Raw genomic sequence first — 20,966 nt, forward strand, 5'->3', positions numbered from 1 at the left:
ATTATGGATTGCGCTTGGCGGGCATTGTGAAGCCGTAGATGAATGTTAGCCAACTAATTGGAGAAAGAAAGCTAACTAATAGTGAGATTGGGAAAGGAGCTAACGTTAAAGGAAAAGGCACCGGTCAAAAGAGCAAGTGGAAAAGAAATTTTAGAGAAGTGATAGTTCTGTTAGCTGACTACATGAAAAGAACCGTATGTAGTTGCTGAAAGACCATTTTTGTCAGATGCCCGAGGAGCATTTTGGATACTACATCGATTGTTCCATTCCAAATGTAAACTGCAGCAGGACAGTCTGTTCGTACTAGCCAGCTAGTTTCACTCAGAAATCATTGCCGTTTTCTGTGTCGTTCCTGCTGTTTGGACTCTCTGCTCAAAGCATGAAAATTGTTGGAACAGTTATGACACTAAAATTATGTTGACTGGGAAGTCCAAGTATAGTTAGTGATGGGCAGCCCATGACGCATTGAAGCTTTTCATCCCAATCGGTTCACTGTGGTTCAAAGCTTCATGAGTCTTCATTTGCTCTAGTACAACATCTACTGGATGCTAAAATATCAGTTGGCATGAGTTTGAAATGTGTGGCATTTTGCAGAAAGCCCGTGAATAACAATGTCAGCAAAATAAGGAAGTATGCAAAACATGTATATTTTAGGGATTGTGTGTGTGTGTGTGTGTGTGTGTGTGTGTGTGTGTGTGTGTGTGTGTGTGTGTGTGTGTGCATGTGCGTGTGTGCGCGTGTATAAAAAATCAAAAATCAAATCCATTAATAATTTCCTTAGAGAAATTACTTTGGATTAACTCCAAATGGTTGCACAGTTATACAGTATAGTCATAGTAAAGTTTATTGTCAAATGTACCACATATGCATGACATACAGCACAGATAAAATTACAGTCCTCTCAGACCCACAGGCAGTAAAAACACGAAAGACCTGCTCTAGCGGGAGAGAGAGGAGCCGCTATGTGGGCATGTGCCACCATCCTATCCTATCCCAAATAGGTTTGTCGCAGTGAAACCCAACAGAACCCTCCAAAGCAAGCATAAGCAACAGCAGCGGGGGAAAACTCCCTCATTGAGGAAAAAACTCTGGGCAGGACCCAAACTCTGGAGAGCGGTCATTCGCCTTGACTAGTTGAGTGGGAAAAGGAAATATACTGGGGACAGAGACAGGGCAAGCAAAAGAGAGAGAGAGAGTGGCAGTTAGGCCACACACACACACACACACACACACACACACACACACACACACACACACACACTGGCAGTATGAAAAATGAACATTTGGATATGACGAAAATGAAAATACAGTAAACATGTACAGTGAGGGAAGGGTGGTTGGGGTATGGACAACCCCTACCCCAACCACCTCAACGTTGAGGCCTAGCAAGTGAATATGTTTGGGTCATATCATTGGTTTTTATTTAAAAACTTTTTTGTCCACAATGGCAGGTCTTAGGTGATATTTTTTTGGACAATATTTCCCTCCTTATATCAGAGTCAAAATTTGCAGTGCAAACCGAACCAGTACCTGAATCAGGCCCGACGTAGCCGCATAAGTGCATTGATCAAGACGTTTATAAGCAACTCGAAATATGGGACTAGGACATGTGGAAATTTATGCCGTTCACTTTATGACTCATAAAGAAAAAAACAGACAAACAAATACCCAACTTTTAAGCGTGTTTATCAATGCATCCTTGACGTGGAGCTGTTATATGTCAGAAAATAGCCAGTTTTAACTCTGTCCATTCTGTGTGTACATGTAGACATGGGTCACACACTAACGTGGGGAAAAACTCCCTCATTGAGGAAGAAACTCCGGGTTCTGGAGGGCTTTGTTGGTTTTCTATCTGTAAATCGCTTTGAAATGTCTTCAGATGTGATTAAGCGCTATTTAATTTAAAGTTGATTGATTGAACGTCACAGTGGTTTTCGTCGCAGGGAGACTCCCCCCGGTAGAAAAAGTTTCGATTACAACGTCCACATGACAACGCATACCTGGCATTTAAAAAAAAAAAAAATCACTTTCGCCAGCGTATATATCTACGTTGTTGCCTTACACCATGTTGTTCATGTGATCCCTTTTGGCAGATGCGCTGTGATTGGTTGGGCGTCGCGATTGACAGGTAGTGGGTGGAGTCAAAAAGCGTGAGGTTTTCAAGTGAGCTTACTCAAATATAGGTATACGTATACAGTAGGTGTGGAGATTTGACACACGAGATCATACACCTGTTCCAATTCAGGCTGCAGTTGTACAAAAACACCAGCAGAGGGCTAAAGAAGACATAGGTTTAAAAAAATATACAGTACTGTACAACCAATGTTAACAACGACACTGGCTGTGGAAAATTGAAATTTAAAAGAATGAAATGCAAAGTAAAAATAAAACCATCACTTGTACGTCATCGCTGCTAAAGACCAAGACATTTTATTCAAAATATTGTGTTTATTAAACAGTGCAATTACAAGTGTAAATGATTCATACTAATTTGATTTTCAACGCTGTAATACAACATAACAGCCGTAGTTGACGACTGAAAATTAGGGGTTATCCAATTCATGCTATAAAAATGATTTCAACATTGTAAAAAAGTAATTTGCATTTTACCTGATTTAAATACTGGAGATATAATATTCCTGATGGCATTTTTTTTTTCTCTACCCAATCGTTCAACCTGCTTTATGAACCGATACGGGTCATAGGGAATCAGAATTATATGGTAAAATTAAAGTCATTTAAATAAATATTCTTCTACTTTAACGTGTACATTTGTTGAGACGTGTGGAGCTGTGCAGGCCATTTGAGAGCTATTGTATTGCATTGACCGAATTCTCTTAGTATAAATGAGATCAGACCGGATGTGGGACAGGCTACCTTCAGATGTGCTTTGAGTAAATGTGGGGCTTTAACCGACTAACAATAGCGGACACGCAAAGCAAATGCTATGTTCAATTTTACTGCGTTTTAATCAACTGCCAAAGTATAAAGGGGTTGTTTAGAATAGTTATTTCACGCTTCAGAAGGCTGGTAACCAAGGAAAAAGCAGAACATCTACCGACTCTCCAAGTGAATAATTTCCAGGTAACCCCGGATTACCGTTAACTGTTACTGTGTAACTGCTAGCTTTAGCTGGCAGGCTAGCATAGCACGCCGTAAATGTGTGTTACAGGTCAGTTCACCGTTTCCATGCGTGTGTTGGAAAGTCGTCACACATTAGCACATAGACGACTGTAATGCCACATTACATGATTTTTTTCTCAAATACGTTTATTGACCCAACTTTACACGGCTTTCCACAAAAATAATTTTAGCATGCTAGCGTGGACCGTTAGCGCCACTGTCCTTGTCCGGCTCATTTGAGTTGAACAGCGTCAGGTTGAGGCTTCCGTCATCTGCCGTTAATTTCTAAGATGTGTATTACACACACATTAGGCGTAATTCTCTCATGCATGACATATATTTAGTACGGCCCCTATGTGTCAATTTGCGGAACAGCACAGTATAATTATCTTAATTATCGCTGTTGGACATGTATTTAACCGATAAGGTCAGTCACTGGTTGGACACAAGGTGCATGCTGGGTAGTTGGTTAGCTTCTTTAAGATAGCCACAACGCACTTGTAAGTGTAGTTTTGTTGCATTTGTATTCATGGGCTAAGTCGGGTAGTAAGTTAAAGTATCATACAACATGAAAAAAACGAAGTAGATAATGTATATCTACATTCATTAATTCGAGAAGAAAAAAAAAACACTGCAAGGTGTCAGCGCCACACTATAACGTTACGTCAAGTGGTTCCAAATTGTCGTACGATGTCGTACCACACATCAGTGGGGTTACTGCCGGGCACGCCATTGAAGACTGCGGTTGTTCTGAGCCAGAGATTTGGGTTCGGAACTAGATTTGTACCAATAACGTGAACACAACGTAACAGGCAAGTCATACCCCTGAGATTATTCTTGAGCCTTTTCTCCAAACAGACAACTCTTATTTCTGGCAACTGCTTACATTTGCTTTAGAAAGACGTAGATACGATTGTCCACGTTTAATGTTGTATTTAGAGTCATCAGTCGTCCGCTGACAAAGCGTTGTTTTAATGTGCCGTGGCTTTATCAGAAAGTTGAGGGATATACATTATGTATCGATTACTTCCGCTCTAATATTTCAATACCACTTTGAAGATGTCACTACTTTCAGCCTTCTTTCACAGGGAGACTTCGACTCCTTGGTATTACGGTACTAGTTATTGCTAAAGGTTTAAGTTATTAATTTACACTAAAGTCTTTAGTGTGTCTTTATTTTATCTGATAAAACTGACAAATAACTAGGTATTGCGATACTAAGCTGCTTGTTTATTTTATAATTGAGAAAGTTAAAACAGGTCAGTGCTAAGATCAACTGTAACACATACATGTGTTGAATGATAGTTAAATTGTCCTCAAAACTTCTCAGGTTATGTATTTTACATAGGTCACACTTGAATCAATTGCGGGTTTAAAGTCCAATTAGTATTGTAAAATCATGTTTTTGAACACATCAACTGTTGAAGATAAGTCTTTATCTTAGTAGTGTCATCTTGAACTTGTTGTTTTTAAAAATAAAAATAAAAATCTAAGCATTAGTGTTGATTATAGCTGTTTTCATTATTCATTAATCTTCCATTTTTTCACAACTGATTGATTAGTCTGGAAAACAGTCGGTGCAGTTTTTAAGCCCAAATATTGTGACCTTTGTATGGCCAGAATTGTTTTCATCTTACTTAGAAAATTATTATTTTTATTTCTTTGACTAGACATGTTGACCACCATCACTGCTCTGTACTACAATATAATAATAAAAAGCACCTGTTTCCATTATGTGCTGCTCACTCAGAGCCTCTCAGTTTAGCAGCTGTCTGTCAACCCAGTAAATGTTCTCATTAAGTCAAAAAACTGTAAGACTACAGAGGAAGTAACCTTTTTCCTACATTTAATTTAGTTTTAATATATAAACATGTTAGTTAAAGGTGAGCTCCATGCTTGAAGAATGGAAATAGCAGAACAAGTGCATACTTACAACACAGTGGTACATAATTTACCAATGTTTGTCTTTTAAAAAAAAAACCCCGAAATGTATGTATATCTGTGAGTTATCAGTAACACTGAGCATTGATTAAAAGCTTCCGTCTGCTTGTCTTCATAAATAGTATGCATCAACGGCTGCAGTAACCGCTAACTTTGTTACAACACTGAACCACAAACATGATTGTGTTTGCTCACAGTCGGAAGTCATGGTAACTTTAACTCTTAGCAAAACCAGTTTCAAAAGTTTTGTTACTGGATTTTGAAACTAGTACAAGAAATACACTTAACATTAAGCAATTTCCACTTGAGGAATCAAAGCGTTCCGGTAAGACTCCCAATTTTCCTAGACAGTGGAACATCATCAAATGCAGAAATAATTGAGTGTTATGTTAATCTAGCTGTAGTCCACCCATAACTCCTGTAACAATGGGAAAACAAAATTCAAAATGAAGAGCTAAATTTTTTATACCTATTTGTTATACCTATTGTAGGTGTTTCCGTAGACCACATCAAGGAAAAACATCCTCACCCTCTGTACCTGCTTTAAATACACATATTGGCAGTCGTCCTTTTTTGGGCTGGGGGTTTTGAGTAAGAGTAGTAAATGTATTAAATATATTCATTATCCAAAATACTCTTAAAAAAAATAATTAAAAAAAGCAGGACACGATGGATGTTTAATACCAGTAAATTGCAGAATGGGTTCATTCATTCCTTAATTTCGTTTTGTTAAAGAGAAGCAAGGCATGTCTTGGTAGATCACATGGCAAATTGATTAGCTATCTTATAAATGGCCAATAACAAAGTGACACAAGAAATTTTAAATAATCATTGGTTCCTTGCGTGTAACAGATGCCATTTAGCTAACTCTACCTTCACAGAGTTCCTGCTTGTTTACTGATAATGAAACATGACATATCCAGGGTGCCCATAGCCTGCTAATCGACCATAATCTGATTCACTGGATTATAGGGTGCATGTAAGACACTGCTTACAGTACAAGTGTGTGTCCCTCCAAGAAGTGATCCATCCCTTAGTATACCGACCATTCCTGGGTGGACTAGTAAGAATTTTCAGCGGCCTTTGGAATTTTGTTTGTCTTGTTTTTCCATTCTTTTTGGTAATTTTTCTGGTGATAGGAAGCTCTTTGGTTGTTATTTAACTCACAGACATATCCGTCTGTCTTTTTGCTGTCATCATCATCATAATCTCCCTTTCATTTGGTGAGATTATCATGGCTGTGAAACAGAACAGCCTGTGACTGACCACTGCGCTCCACAGGGCTATTCTTTGCAGATTTTATTCTGGTTTTGATTTAGTGAGATACTAAGAGCCAAAATGCTGAACCAGAGTGCGGTGATGATCTTCACTGGGATCTGTGGGGCGTTGGTGGTCATGGCAATGGCGTACTATGTCTACTGGTAAGTTAAAAACTAGAGAGGTGGTGTGAATAGGCTACCAGATGGACCATAGCAGATTTATGAGAACTTTTCAAAGGGAGAGAGAGACTCAGTTAAGCAGTTTAGGGCTTAACTGTGCAGGCAAATTAAGGCAATTTAAAAGTTTAGAATTAATTTGAAAAAAAAAAAAATTGTATGGTGAGTATATGGCCTGTGGCTAGGGTTAGCCAATAAAGTTGACACCCTCATATAGTGTGTCAGCACTCGTTTCTCACATGAAAGGTTCCGGTCAAGCACTGGCTGTTTGTTTGCGCTGAGGCTGTTTGAATGAGTGCAGAGCACAAGCAGCTGTCCAGCCTTAAGCTGCTTTAAACCAGTCAGCATCTCTAATCTATCCTCCAGGCTGAGAGGGGGTTGCAGGTGGGCCTTGCACCGAAAGCGAGGTTGATCTGTCCTGGCTGTGCTCAAAGTCAAACACAGTCTAACATAATTGGAATGTATTTGGTTCTATCTTTGTTGTGCAAGCCAGATGAAGCAATTATGTAAAACAAATAGTCCTAAAAAAGAAGAAGCAGGAAAACGTGCATAATGGAGAAGTTAATTTTCTTGACATTTTTTAAATATCTTTCCTCTCATGACACTTTTGAGATATAGTTATTCATGCCAACTCTTGATATCTAACTATACTGAAAAAGCTGCTTTGTATCGTGATCCAGTCAACACAGCAAATGCATCCAGCCTGGAGAGGGATGGGCACCTCCAGGTTCAGTTGCCCAAGACACCATATGATGACAACCACAGAGATTTTATTACAATTAAGAAAAAATATTATTCACTCTGTGGACCCCATGAATGTCTTTAAAACTGGAGCAAAAAGAAGTGAATATTGATAAAAACTGGAAGAAAGTTAGCACAGCATGCATGCAACTCGGTGTGTTAGAGTGATCACACAAAGTTGCACGTAGAATGTGGCCAGGTTTCATCTGTATTGTCATCTTGTTGCTAAACAAGACAGAAATGGTAAAGTTATTGCTTTTCTAGCAGATTTTAAGTCTCCACAGCTTGATTTCATTAATGCACTGATACAATTTGACACAATCGGAAACACTAATCATTTTTCTTGAAACATTTTATTCTTCTATGTCTTTGTAATAGTTTTCCAGTAAATTAATACATTTTACAAATAAAAACGAAGTGACAATGGATTGATTTTAAAAATGAATAACATGACATCATACAGCTAAACCAATTAAAAATTAGAGTTTAAGATCTTACAGTATCAAACCACAAACATGCTGGATGCTAGAATTTCTACTGTCAACTTCCTTTTCAACTCTTTGAATTTACATTTCTTTGGTAGTTTTATGCCTAACCAGTAGATCATACTGGTTATAAATATGCCTAACCAGTAGATCATACTGGTTAGGCATATTTATTGATTAGCAATGTTATTGGAAATAAATCTTGATAAGATGTCAGTTTGTTATTTTGCAAGAACTGTAGTAATGTCACATATAGCTTTTTCCTGAGATTCTTTTTTTACAGGACCCATAATTGAACTTTGTTCTAGTGTAACTCTACCCATCCCAATCAGGACAACTAGATGCTTCATATGATCCATTAGTTGATACATGACAACATTTCTGCTCAAACTGCAGATCTTAAGACACATTTTATGATATGGAGCTAAAGTTCAATGATTACAAATGTAAGATATGTGAAGGCTTTTATAAATCCCGCTTATGAATGATAGAACACCCTATTGTAATGCTGTTATTGACATGTACTCACTGAAATTTTTTATTTTGAAAATAAACAGCCAGACACAGCTTTTTCGATTGTTTAGAAAGCTGTGCATTCTGTTGGTCCCACTTATTATATGAAATCATATAATCAATGGGATCACAATAGCCAAGTTATACCTTCTACAGTGAGTTGAACTTAGTATTGATATGTAGTATGTAGTATTCAAAAGCATTATTTCAAACATTTGACTCAATGAAATTTGGATCTGCCATGTATGTCAAAAGATTTAGCTCGAAGTCAAAGGCCTTAATGGCAGGTAACTCTATGGATTTTGGTTATTCTCTCAAGCAAAAGAGAAAAAGTTGGATTGTTAAGGCAGGTTTAGGCCCAGCTGACACATGAAATGGCGGTGGTGTCAGTGGTATGGCAGACAGATCTGCAAATGAACAACTCTGATTAGATTGGTTCTCAGAACGGCTTTAAGATGGCTTGACCTATACTTTAATGGGCTTTGGTGCAGATGTGGAAACAGTTCATTCAAGGTTGGGCGGGCCCAGCCATTCATTCTACTCGATGACATAGTGACATACTCGGTGACACCGTTCATTGTATTCGGTGACACATTTTTAATAATGATTATTATCATCATTACTTAATTTAAAAGTTAATTTCATCATTTATTGTTTGTTCTGTCATTTAACGCAAAGCTCCACATTTACATTAAATGTTGAAAAATGCTGTCTTCCCCAGGTCTGTAGTATTGGCTGAAGGACCGTGTAAACGCGGCTTGTAAAAGTATCCACCGTGGTAAGATACTTATACTATCTTTGAATTTCTGTACTAATATTTTTATAAATAAACCCCAGCTTTTTGCCTACGATGCGGTACAGGTCTTTAACTATTTACCATGCTGCCCTATAATAATGTTCTCTTGAGTCTTTTCAGTTCCACATCTTTCATTAAAATTGTTCCCATTATGTACTCTTCTCAGGTTGGTCAGAGTGTATAGAGAGGAGCCTATTCAGCTCTCCAGGCTTCTCGGCCATGGGTCTGCTGGGCTACCTGAAGAGCCTGTTCATCCTACAGTTGTTGATGGGATTTGTGTTTGTGGTGAGCGGCCTCATCATAAACTTTATTCAGCTCTGCACCTGCATCCTTTGGCCGATCAACAAGCAACTCTACCGCAGAATCAACTGCAGACTCTCCTACTCCCTCTGGAGTCGTGAGTAGATATTAAAATATTTGAAGAATGAAGTAAGATATATGTAATGTGGAAAATGTGGGATTATACTATAGTTCTGACATTAAATGTTATAATCCCAATGCACATGATGTTTTGTTTCCTCTGTGCAGAGCTAGTGATGCTGCTGGAGTGGTGGTCGGGCACAGAATGCACCCTATACACCGACCAAGCTACGGTGGACAAGTTTGGCAAAGAGCATGTCATCGTCATCCTCAACCACAACTTTGAGATTGACTTTTTATGTGGCTGGACGATGTGTGAGAGATTTGGCGTGCTGGGGGTGAGTAATGCTGCAAAAGTAAACTAGTTCTTGTGACTCAAAAGACAATATACTTTTACATAATTGTTGATACATCCTGATGAAATGATGAAGACATTGGATCCATTAAGTAAAATTTATCACTGTTAACACAGTTTTACTCTTTTTTTCCAGAGTTCAAAAGTGCTAGCCAAACATGAGTTACTGAAGGTCCCTCTGATTGGCTGGACCTGGTATTTTCTAGAAATAGTCTTCTGCAAAAGGAAGTGGGAAGAGGATCGAAAGACTGTTTTCAAAGGATTAAACAGGCTCAAAGACTATCCTGAATGTATGTGGGTAGGTACTCGTAAGACTGTCTGTGTTTGTCCCTCCTCTGGTAGGATTTTCAGTAAGGATGAATTTTTATAGCTTACATGTCATTTTTATGACCAATAATTACTTCAATAAATATGCCAAGTACAGTTGGACAAAGGTCAATTAGACACCTGGCCAGCAAAGCCTATTTTAGGTCATGGTTTTGCAAAATGACTTTGACTCTTGATTCCTTTTACATTTAACTAACCTAAGAGATTGTTTAAAGTTTACTACAGAGATTACCTAATAATTTATTGAACGCATAACATTTTTCTGTTGAAATAATGGTCAAGAGTACAAAAAATAAGGTCCATGGTGTGGTGATTTGAGTTGTTTTATTTGTTGTTTTATTTGTTGTTTTATTTATTTATTTATCTTTGAGCGAGAAAAAAAATATGAGGGACTCCAGGTGCTGCCCTTTGACATGTTTTTTTTAAAAAGATTATTGCTCTCTGTGGCGATCTCCATGTGAAATGGAATTTCCATTAGATGAACTGTTTCACAAAGCAGAACAAACCCCCCCCCCCCTTGCCTTTTCAATATGGAAGTGGCTTATATTCACACAGTTTCTGGCCTGTCTCAGAAAGCAGGTTTAACAAACTCTGAATTTAATCCTGAACTGTAAGATAACCCTGCTGGTGATCTCAGAGACTTCTCAATGCCAGCATAATTACATCGGCAAATTTTTTAAGTATCTTCACTCAGATCTAAGCATCTGTGTTGGGACTGAAAGAAATGGTCTCAAAGAAGCTCTAATATTATAAATCAGGCTGAATACCAAGAAATATGGTATGTGTATGTATAGTGTGACGGTAGAAGGAAATTTTTATTGCTTGTCTGTAACATTAAGTTTGTCTTGAGGCACTCTTCAGTGCTATTACATTTCATTCAACATGGTGCACTCTTTGATCAACCAATGAGTGCACCAGCGACGATTGGTGAGGTTCACGGAGGTGAGGCACCGAGGGAAAAGTCAGTTGTAGGGGCCACACAAAGTGGCGTATTTTGCCAGACAGAGTGGCAAATACGCCACTTTGTGTGGCCCCTACAACTGATAAAACGGACATGGTTAAAATCATACGCCAAATTAAAAAAACGGACATGGTTAAAATCATTACTAGTGGACCACTCTGTTCGAACAGGGAGGATTATTTCCAGATCTGAAGTTCGAAGCAGATATTTAATCTCCGACGTTTGTCTTCGTTTATTAATTAAATAGTGTTTTGATCGATCGGTAGTCCAGTCGGAGTTGAGGTGCAGCTATTTGCCGCTGCACTGCGTGTCCAAAACATTTTTTTAACCAGTTTTTAATGTCGGGTTGCTAATTTACTGGCAAAAGCGACGCTCTGTTGTACTCACAGAACTGACTTTAACGTCTGTGTCTCACCGCCGTGAATCTCACCGCACGTCGCTGGAGTGCACCATGCAGGCGAATGAATCATTCAGAATGAAAGATTCATTCACCTGCATGAGTTTTGGAAAACTTTCTTTCTGGAACTCAAAACCCTATTTTTCTATGAAGGAATAAGATTCTGTTTTATTCTGCTGGTCGTGTTGCATGCTAATACTTACTGAAGGTGTGAAGCATACTCTGCTCCAGCTTTACCTGCTGAGATTAGAGAAATCTGCAGTTGATCTAATTAACCTTAAGTCAAGCACCTAGGCCACCACTAAGAACATGTTTATTTAGTCAAACAAATTAAACACAGTTCAAAGTTGTCACCCACTTTCTAACTGAGGTAAGACACTAGCTTTATTCTAGATTACATTTACACATGAACTTTAATGCAACCTACGCAGAAGTGGGGTAGTGGACAGGACAAGAGAAAAGAGATTATCTCACGGCAGTGATTCTTTTGTATTGGGCTTTTGTGTGTTAACACAGTTCTCCTCCCTCCACAGTTTCTACTGTATTGCGAAGGCACCCGCTTTACAGAGATGAAGCACCAAATCAGTATGCAGGTGGCAGAGAGTAAAGGCCTGCCTAAGCTCAAATACCACCTGCTACCCCGAACCAAAGGATTCACCACCACACTGCAGTATCTTAAGGGCACAGGTAGTTTTCTCACACATCTGACCAACAACATCTTTTTTTTTCTTTAAACAAAACGCTTTTTAAACGCTTATAATATATATTAAGAATATAACAAGCGTTTAAAAAGCATTTAAGGAAGGAAGGAAACATATTATGTTTTCCTTATGTTTTCCTTACAGTGTCTGCTGTGTATGATGTGACTCTTAACTTCAAAGACAACCAAACTCCGACTCTGCTGGGCATCGTCAATGGCAAGAAATACAAAGCAGACATGAGCGTAAGGTGAGGGCCTATCATACCTGCCATTTATGCTTTGGTAAATTCTTTTACTGTAATCAGGACTGTTACAATAACCCCATTACCATAACACTGTATATTACCACAGTTTTTCAAAGGGTTCAGTAAGGACAAACATCTGTGCCTAGCAGGGAATAATCTGTCTGCAATCTCCTCAAAAACGTCTGGATAAAATTGCATGAAATTTCAGATGCTGTGAAGAAACCTTTAATCCTTTGCAAATTATTATTTTATTAGTACTTGTTTTCAGGAATTTCAGTTCTTGTCATTCCTTTAAAGAAATGTGTCTTTATTTTTGTAATCATTTTTATAAGGGTGCGTTTCTTTTGCCTTTTCTGCAAAGTTTGCAAGAAAGATAGGTTAATTAAATATAGATTAGTAACTATTTGTGCTTTGATTGCGCTTCTCTGAATTCATTCTCAAGCCTTTCTTTCTTGTTGGCTTTTGGATTTTCTCAATTATTTAATTTGTGCTCTTTTCTTAGTAGTGGTTTCAAATGTTAATTGTGGAACGGCTAATACCATAGCTCTCTGGTGTTCCCTGGTGACTGTATCTGACAGTAGAAGTAAATGTTATTATAGTTTTAAGTATTATTGTTTAAATGTGCATTTAAATTATTATGAATTCATTTTAGGTTATTCTTCTAATCATTAATAATTTTTTTCTGCCTCCTGTCCAGGCGGTTCTCTGTGTCTGATATACCAGATGATGAGCGAGAGTGTGCCAACTGGCTGCACAAGCTCTACCAAGAGAAGGTAAAGTGAGGAAAGCTATCATTCAACCTATCATACAAATATAAGCGTGACATGCAACAAAAACAAAAAGATTTGATATTTTACATTACATAAAATTTTCATGTCATGTAACAATGTATGTTTTTAGACAAAAATAATTTATTTCTGCAAATAATCAAACTTGACTTAATTTGTGCTCTTTAATCTGACACCATAGCAGGCAATCTTCAGATGTTTTAACTTCAGGCCAGTTCTGTCATTTAAACTTATTAAATCACATTTCAAAGCATAGCTACGTTACATTAACGGAACATTTACAATCTGATACCAAAAGTAACTTGTTGAATGGTTGATGTGTTTTATACTGTACCATCAAAGAAGAAACTCTACACTCTACACGTTTCTTCTTCTTGTACCTAGGATGCCTTGCAGGAAATGTACAACAAGGAGGGCAAGTTCCCTGGACCCACGATAATTCCATGCCGCAGGCCATGGACGTTGTTGAATTTCTTATTTTGGGCCACCTTGCTGCTTTCACCCCTCATCAACTTTGCATGTGGAGTTGCTGTGAGTGGGTCCCCCCTCCTCATTATTGGCTTTATCATTTTCCTGATCATAGGTAGGTAAACCAAGCTGCTGTGGCCATGGCCGATTGAAATATGATACAACCATGTGATGCTATCACTTGTTGTCAAACATCTGAACTGTTCTCACTCTCTCTTCCTTTTGTCTTCCTTTCTCACCACAGCCTCTGTAGCTATTCGCCGCCTCATCGGGGTCACCGAGGTGAAGAAAACAGGGTCCAGTTACGGCAACCAGGAGGCCAAGAAACAAAATTGATGTGTCACCCCCCACGTGCCATGTCTCTATGGTCGCCCCACAATGTCGCACCGACTCCCAAATCCTTTCTTCTTCTACTGTTGAGTCATTTCGCCAGTTCAAAGAGGTGACCCAGCTGTGAAAAGAAAAATACAGACCAGTGTTAGAAGTGGCACTAGAGTGAGAGCAAGAGCATGAAAGGTCTGGGATTCATGCTCTGCTGTGTAACAAAGACTGTCAAGAAGGGGAGATGCAGTACTGCGTCTAGCATCTTTCTCAATCCAGCTAACAACCCTCTGTCCCCAGTCAAAGTCTCATTAAGTGTCTGAAACACCTAAGGTTAAGCTCCTAAACGGTCTGAGGTTTCATGGATCCGTTTTCTGCTCTGAGCGACCTTTGTCTATTTCCTGTCAGCCTGTCATTGATCAGTCAGGTTGTGTTGACACACTCATTCTTTTTGCTTGCAGAACACAAGATTATCCTTATCTTGTTAATCTTTAATTCCAGGGGAGGTGTGTGTCTGCAGCAGCAATCTTGCGGGACATCGCACTCCCTTTTTTCCCCTCAGTGGGACATTTAATTGGAATCGCTGTCCTGAGGCCCCGCCTGGTTTATTTAGTCTTCATCCAAATGACACAACATTGATTGTTTAGCTTTTGGTTATCTGTCCAGGCAGATAGTTTGGGGTTTTACCTGGCCACGATCTGGTTCAACTTCACACTGTCACTTCTGCTGTCACCCCAATATAGGTGAATTAATTGTTGTCCATGGTGCTCAAAACACTCTCAAAGCACATTTGATAACCTCAACAGTAGACCTGGTTATTGAAATAATGCCTCTGCTACACTAGGTAAAATACTCATTCCAAAATTGTAGATGTTTTATACAACAAATTCAAAAACAGAATTAAGTCATTTGCAATTAAACAGTGCTTAATGATAACTGTTTTTATAAGTGTTATTGAGTCCATGTAGGAATATTCGTTGCATAATTGTTTCACAAAGCGGTAAACCTTACCCAAACTTTCCTTGTGAATAGCTTCAATACAAAAAACAAATTGTCACCTTCCATTTATGTTCATGTTTTACACAAAATCTCAAACTGTTTGGCATCATGTTTGTATTTTTACAGTCACAACAAAATATTTGTAAATAATAAATATTATGAAGGATGACTATATGATTATCTGAAAGTCCACTTGACAGTTGTTCACATTTTAGCACCACCAATGGAATTAATTTGCGTCCATTGGCTCAGCAGCAGAAGTCTCAGGGCAGTTTTGTCAAAATATAATCCCTCTTTCATCTTCAGGGCAAGATAACTCAAGATTTAAGTGGAAAAAAATTTTTTTTTTTATTGTGTCATGATTTTGTTTAACTGACACTGGCTGGTGTCTGGTAAACTGCAGCAAGGGCTTCAACCTGTCCTCATCAACGACACCAATCATGTTTCAAGTCTCATTTGTAGCCCACAGCACACCCACAGGTTCATTTTTTCATTTTTTTTTTTTTTTTAAATGTCTCTTTCAGTTTTCTTTTTACTCCTGAGGTGGATTTTGTGAACTTGCTAACTTAGTTATTTAAAGAATATATGGAATCAAACCTGTTAAATGTGACATTAGCTCAAGTGGCATTTATAGTCTAGCACTGTAACAGTTCAGTTAGACCACCTCTCCTTCCTGTGATGCCAGTCCTAACTGCGGAAATGCAGTCCACACTGTTCAGCTCAATGTAACCATTCTGCATCAGCTGTTGACACCAACGGAGTCAGCATATTATTTTGCTATTCAAAAATAGACTGTAGTAGTGATGTTTTAACCTTTGCCTTAAATCAAGCTTGCTCAGGCAAGGGATTGCTTATTCGCTACCCCTTTAACAACAGGACCCACCTTTTACCTCAACATTATGTCGTATCCATCCTCCTACCATGACATTACATCATGGATAGTACAACATTCATTTGGGTTGATTACAGATGAATGAGCTGAGTGAATAAAATATCAGTTTCTTATGTTTTAAGCGCAAGGATAGAAAGCTATAATTTGTTAAGTGCTAATTGCCATTAAAGACCATATGCAGCAAAGGTAATGTAAGCATAGTTCATCATTTCAGAATCGACCGTCCCAGAGTTGATAGCTGCAACAAATTGAAGTTTGGCCTCTGCAACCAATTGTAGCTAGACATTAAGACATTCTGTTTTGTTTTTTGTTTTTATAATTTCCCTTTAGTGTGAAAAATATTTTGAGATGTCGATTTAATGTTTTGGGGAGTCATCACTCTGCAGCAGTATGTCATACATTTCTTTCTTTAGAGTTCACTCATCCCAGACAGATTTCATGCAAGCCTTAATAGACAGTGCTGCTTAATTTTTATGTGAGTGTTGACACTAATTGAGCCTCAGTGGTAGTGAATGGTTTAAATTGAAACATACCCTCGGGTATGGCAAGCAGATTTCTAGGATTAGTTACCCAGTGACTTATCTTGAAGTTTAAACATCAGTATCTAAAAAGAAACGAGAATAGATGGAGCTCTGTTGGTATTAATTCACTTTTTTTTTAACGAGATATGTTGATTTCCCTCAAATATTTGTGAGCTCCTCCAGTTTGTTACTTTTTTCCTCAAGTGTTCTGTTTTATCTAATGATCTAATTCAGTAAAATAATCCTAAATCTCATTGCAGAAGCAGCCAGATTGCTAAGAAACTAAAACTAGATTTTACGCTGGATGCTTTCATTGAGTTTAAAAAAAAAAAGTAACCTGTGATTTATTTTTTCTCCTGATTTTTCCAATGAATCAAAGAACTTTCCAAATTTACTTGATTTTTCTGAAAACAAATCTCAGTTTATTGACTTAGTTACAACACGCATCAGCTTTTGTTCTGTTTTCTAAGAGTATTTTGATGCTTTCAAAGAAAACACTTGAAAATATTAAAGGATGTAATCACAAATCAACTCTTCCGACTTGGATTTATTTGGATATGTTTGTTTCTTTGGATGTTCTGCAAAGCAGATTACAGAAATAAAGCTCAATGTGTCACCAAGGCTACAGATAAATCCACATCAAACTTGTTTGCTCCTTCTAGCCACTCCATCAACAGAACTATGTTTGCAGAGGAACATCGTCACTCACTTTTCATTCAATATATAACATTTCCCACTAAGATAAAGTGCAGAATAACTTGTGAGTGACAGTATGTAAAAGTTGAATGTCATCACCACACTAAGAAATCCTAGAGCTGAACTGAGCTGTTCTTTTCGAGCCTTTTGAATGTTAAATACTGAATCAAATGTCCTGGGGACTTTTTGAATATATAGTCACAGCACATGTGAATGGATGTTGTAAGACTATAAATATATATGTACATGATGTAAATGATGAGCTTAAGTCATAGAGATACTCCTGTGGGGTGCCATGCAAAGGTTAATACCTTCGGTGTTGTACCTATTTTAATTGAAGCCACGTTATGCTTGCAAAGCATTTTCCAGCTTTGTAACTAATTAATGAAGTTTTGTTACATTTGATTAATTCTGCATGATGTGCTTACGTACACAGTAAATGATATAAGTTCATTCTGAGTCAGTGTCTTTTACAGACTGGCAATGGACAGCTGTAATGTTAACTATGGAGTTCAACCTTAATAAAGAAACTTTTTGAGGAAGGTGAAAGTGTGATTCTTACATAAGTTTAAATTGTTAAAGTACAGAAGTGCAATAAACATTTAGAATTTAGGCAAGTTGAACATGCACCCCACTTTATTACATTTTGAAGTTGGTGTCCAATGCTGTCGGTGAACCCATGACATCACCAAGTAATAAGAGCACAAGGGTAAAAAAATCTATCCTGCAGACATCAAACTCGAGACCAAGAACATGACCTCCTTGGTAAAAATAATTAAACTACATCCAACTGGATGGAAAAGTCTTCGGTGTGTGCTCTTAATATTAGTTAATATACATCAATTCAAATACATATTTTGTTACTGGGTTATTTGTTTTCAATTCATATTCTAGTGTAATGTTCATTACATCTAGGTCAAAAGTACATTGAACAAAAATGAGAATTTTAAAGATATCCACAATTTTTGAACGTGTGTTTATCTAAAACGCAAAGACATAAGTAGCTTCAGCATGACTGGATGTGTTTGTGTGTGTGTGTGTGTGTGTGTGTGTGTGTGTGTGTGTGTGTGTGTGTGTGTGTGTGTGTGTTTGTTTATTCATGAACCTCCACAGGGGAGGCTACATCCTCCCTATTCCTGGTGTGTGCCTTTTGTTTTTGCCCTTAAAAGTGACATAAGTGTGACAGCTACAACACACTCAGCAGTCATCCAGCCTACATAAGGAACAAAAAACTGCTTGTAATACCAAACTGATCTCTCGCCTTCTGTCACAATCTGACTTTTTTACGAAATGAAGGATTCTGGACACACCTGCACCTTTAAAAAGCTTCACTGAACTCAGATGCTGGCATTAAATACATGGTGGTTGTTTTTTATAATTATATCTTTGAAGGCTGGTTCCATGTGTGTGATAATTACATTTGACACTCTATTTCAGAGGAAATATTTATATGACAGGTAAATTTGACTGGACTTTGCTTGCTAGAAAGGAAAAAATGGTGTGTTAACTCTGCATTTTTGTGAAATGCTGATTTCAAATGTAATGCTGCTAAGTGCAGTTTGAAAGTAATTCTCTTTTTTTTAACTGAAAACAAGACAAAATAAATGTTTTTAAAGGGATGTAGTGCACTGAAATGTATGCTCTGGAATTGCATTCCTCTTTGAAGCTCGAACACTTCTGAGTCGAAAAGTTGTCTGTCTCTTGATGCTTAAATGAGTTTATATTTTTATTATCAGTACATTAATACATTCATATGAATGCAGCAAGATCTGTTTTAAGTGTGCAATATTCAGAAGAAAATTCTCAGAAAGAATATGTTATAATGTCAGTATTATAGTAGGATGGCGCATTGGCATTGTTGCTGAATATTCATACCTGTTACGGGGTACACACATTGTGTTCAGGAAACAAGGATCATTCTCTGGGATACAACTTGGCAGGAAACACTTTCTTCGGTCAACGGATGTTTGATATCAGCAGAGATGTGAAGATGTGTGTCAGGAGAAAGGGCATTTTTTGATGATGGCCATAGTTATTGTCATCGACATTCCTAAAAGGTAGATCTGATACTCAGCCCATGACCCAAACCTACAACATGCAGGGTCATTATTCTCCAGGGCCTCACGCCTTCTTCATGGTCATACCTGTCAGGTCTTACCAGAGCAGAGATTAACAGTAGAGGCGCCACTTGAGCTGCTCAATGAGACAGTGTTGAGAAACACAATAGTCTTGTTCACCACATGTGAGCATTGAGAGGGTTGCCTTTAGAGGCTTACATTGCAGGACGTTTATTTCTCAAAGAGGCTTGGGGAAGGTGTGGCTATAAATACCACAGTTTAGATATGGTGCTAGCATGTGGGGAGAAGATGACAAATCACAGGTCATAGGTTGATGCAATGATTTTGCAATCGATCATAAAGACAAAAGGGGCCGGACAACAAATGAAAAGGTCTCCCGACTAACTAAAAGAGACAACAAAGCTATTGAAGAGACAGCAATCCTCCGGTCAATATACAGATGACCAGAAGTACACTGGATAATGATAATGGATAGTATCTATCCCAGTATCAGCAATCAATGTTTTCAGAAAATTACTAGATCCACTTTACAGTTATTGCACTCATAAAATAGTAATGAAAATAAAAAATTAAATTAAAATAGGTAATGAACATACAAGGAGCAGGTCATCCAAAGACAAAAAGATATGCCACAGGCACTGTTAGGAAAAATAAACAATAGATAAAGAAAATGCCAAGAAACTAGAAATTTTAAGAAAATCGACTACAACCAGAACACAATGACAAACCTTTATTCATTGGAGGAGCTTAGCCGAACAACAAAATTAAAAAAAACAACAAAAAAACAGCAGTCACATCACCACCAATAGGCCACCATGGAGACACCAGGAAACCCACTGAATATAACCTGATCAGCAGCACAGATCCTGGTAGTCTGGTAGTTCAAATGATAACTTACTGCTATCTTTAATAATGAGTAATATAAGAGAAAGAATAATAGAATAACCTTTAAAGTAATTTTATTAAATATAATATATCAAATTAAATGAAATTAGGAATGCAGTTCAAAATTATAAAAAACTGAAATAATAACATAATAAATAATAATAATAATAATAATAATAATAATAATAATAATAATAATAATAATAATAATAACGAGTTCTAACAAGTCCTGGTGACTGTAATGTAAAGTAGCCTAACATAGGTCTAATAAACTTGTAAGCAATAAAACTAAAAACACCACAGGTAAACATCAAACAGGAGAGTGAGAAGCCACTGCCCTCACATGTACTATAAATATGACAACTGTGTTGAAGTTGCAGAGGCAGAACAGTATTACTTTGGTAATACATATACTAAATTAGAATGAATTAGTAGTGTTGGACAACAACATCATGCTGTCTGAGAAGGTGTAAGAGTAGCTACATGTTCTTGTAAAAGAATAAACAAGACCAAATGAATGAATTTAATATTGGTTAAAAATTTAGCAAGGGGTGCATTAATGTAATCTTGCAATGCTTTTTGAATTACAGGTATTTCAAAAGCAAAAAATAAATTCATCTTAGCTTGATATATTTTAGTGACACTGCGTTATCATTCATTCATTCATTCATTCATTCATTCATTCTGCACCATATCAATAAATCACTTAGCTTTCTCTGTACATCACAAGCAGCATTATGGAGACATGTTCATCAATCAAACATGAGATGATCAATTGACTGACAGGTGTTGGGGCTGCAGCTGGGGCATTGCTGGTGAGTGCACTAGTCAAAGGTGCTAACTCTCGGCAGAGGAAAATGACATCAAATACCAAGACCGAGTGAGTCTCTGCCATTAAAAGTCAATGTCAAAATCATTCCTGGTGATGGACAGTCTGG

At 37.6% G+C, this 20,966-nt stretch overlaps 1 protein-coding gene across 4 annotated transcripts; it reads left to right on the forward strand.

The window, feature by feature from the left end:
- The first annotated feature begins 2,871 nt into the window (after positions 1 to 2,871).
- agpat3 (1-acylglycerol-3-phosphate O-acyltransferase 3) lies at positions 2,872 to 17,792 on the forward strand. 4 transcript variants are annotated; one of them, XM_068329848.1, is made up of 10 exons: positions 2,872 to 3,084; positions 8,961 to 9,017; positions 9,202 to 9,432; positions 9,564 to 9,733; positions 9,887 to 10,048; positions 11,969 to 12,122; positions 12,281 to 12,383; positions 13,078 to 13,153; positions 13,553 to 13,751; positions 13,881 to 17,792. In XM_068329848.1, exons 3-10 carry the CDS (start codon positions 9,255 to 9,257, stop codon positions 13,970 to 13,972), a joined length of 1,134 nt encoding a protein of 377 aa, XP_068185949.1. In that variant the 5' UTR covers positions 2,872 to 3,084; positions 8,961 to 9,017; positions 9,202 to 9,254; the 3' UTR covers positions 13,973 to 17,792. The 4 variants fall into 4 exon arrangements, with proteins under 4 accessions (XP_068185949.1, XP_068185953.1, XP_068185952.1 ...); XM_068329852.1 differs by lacking the exon at positions 2,872 to 3,084 and adding an exon at positions 3,148 to 3,172; XM_068329851.1 differs by lacking the exon at positions 2,872 to 3,084 and adding an exon at positions 3,834 to 3,935.
- The last annotated feature ends 3,174 nt before the right edge of the window (positions 17,793 to 20,966 follow it).

This window comes from Antennarius striatus, chromosome 12, assembly GCF_040054535.1.
Source record: "Antennarius striatus isolate MH-2024 chromosome 12, ASM4005453v1, whole genome shotgun sequence".
Classification (NCBI taxonomy): domain Eukaryota; kingdom Metazoa; phylum Chordata; class Actinopteri; order Lophiiformes; family Antennariidae; genus Antennarius; species Antennarius striatus.

Bases quoted from the DNA above. Each gene is read 5' to 3' on its own strand.
- agpat3 (XM_068329848.1), top strand. From the start codon at position 9,255: ATGGGTCTGCTGGGCTACCTGAAGAGCCTGTTCATCCTACAGTTGTTG. The intron at 9,433-9,563 runs GTGAGTAGATAT...TCCTCTGTGCAG, and splicing joins CTCCTACTCCCTCTGGAGTC to AGCTAGTGATGCTGCTGGAG. The intron at 12,123-12,280 runs GTAGTTTTCTCA...TTTTCCTTACAG, and splicing joins GCAGTATCTTAAGGGCACAG to TGTCTGCTGTGTATGATGTG.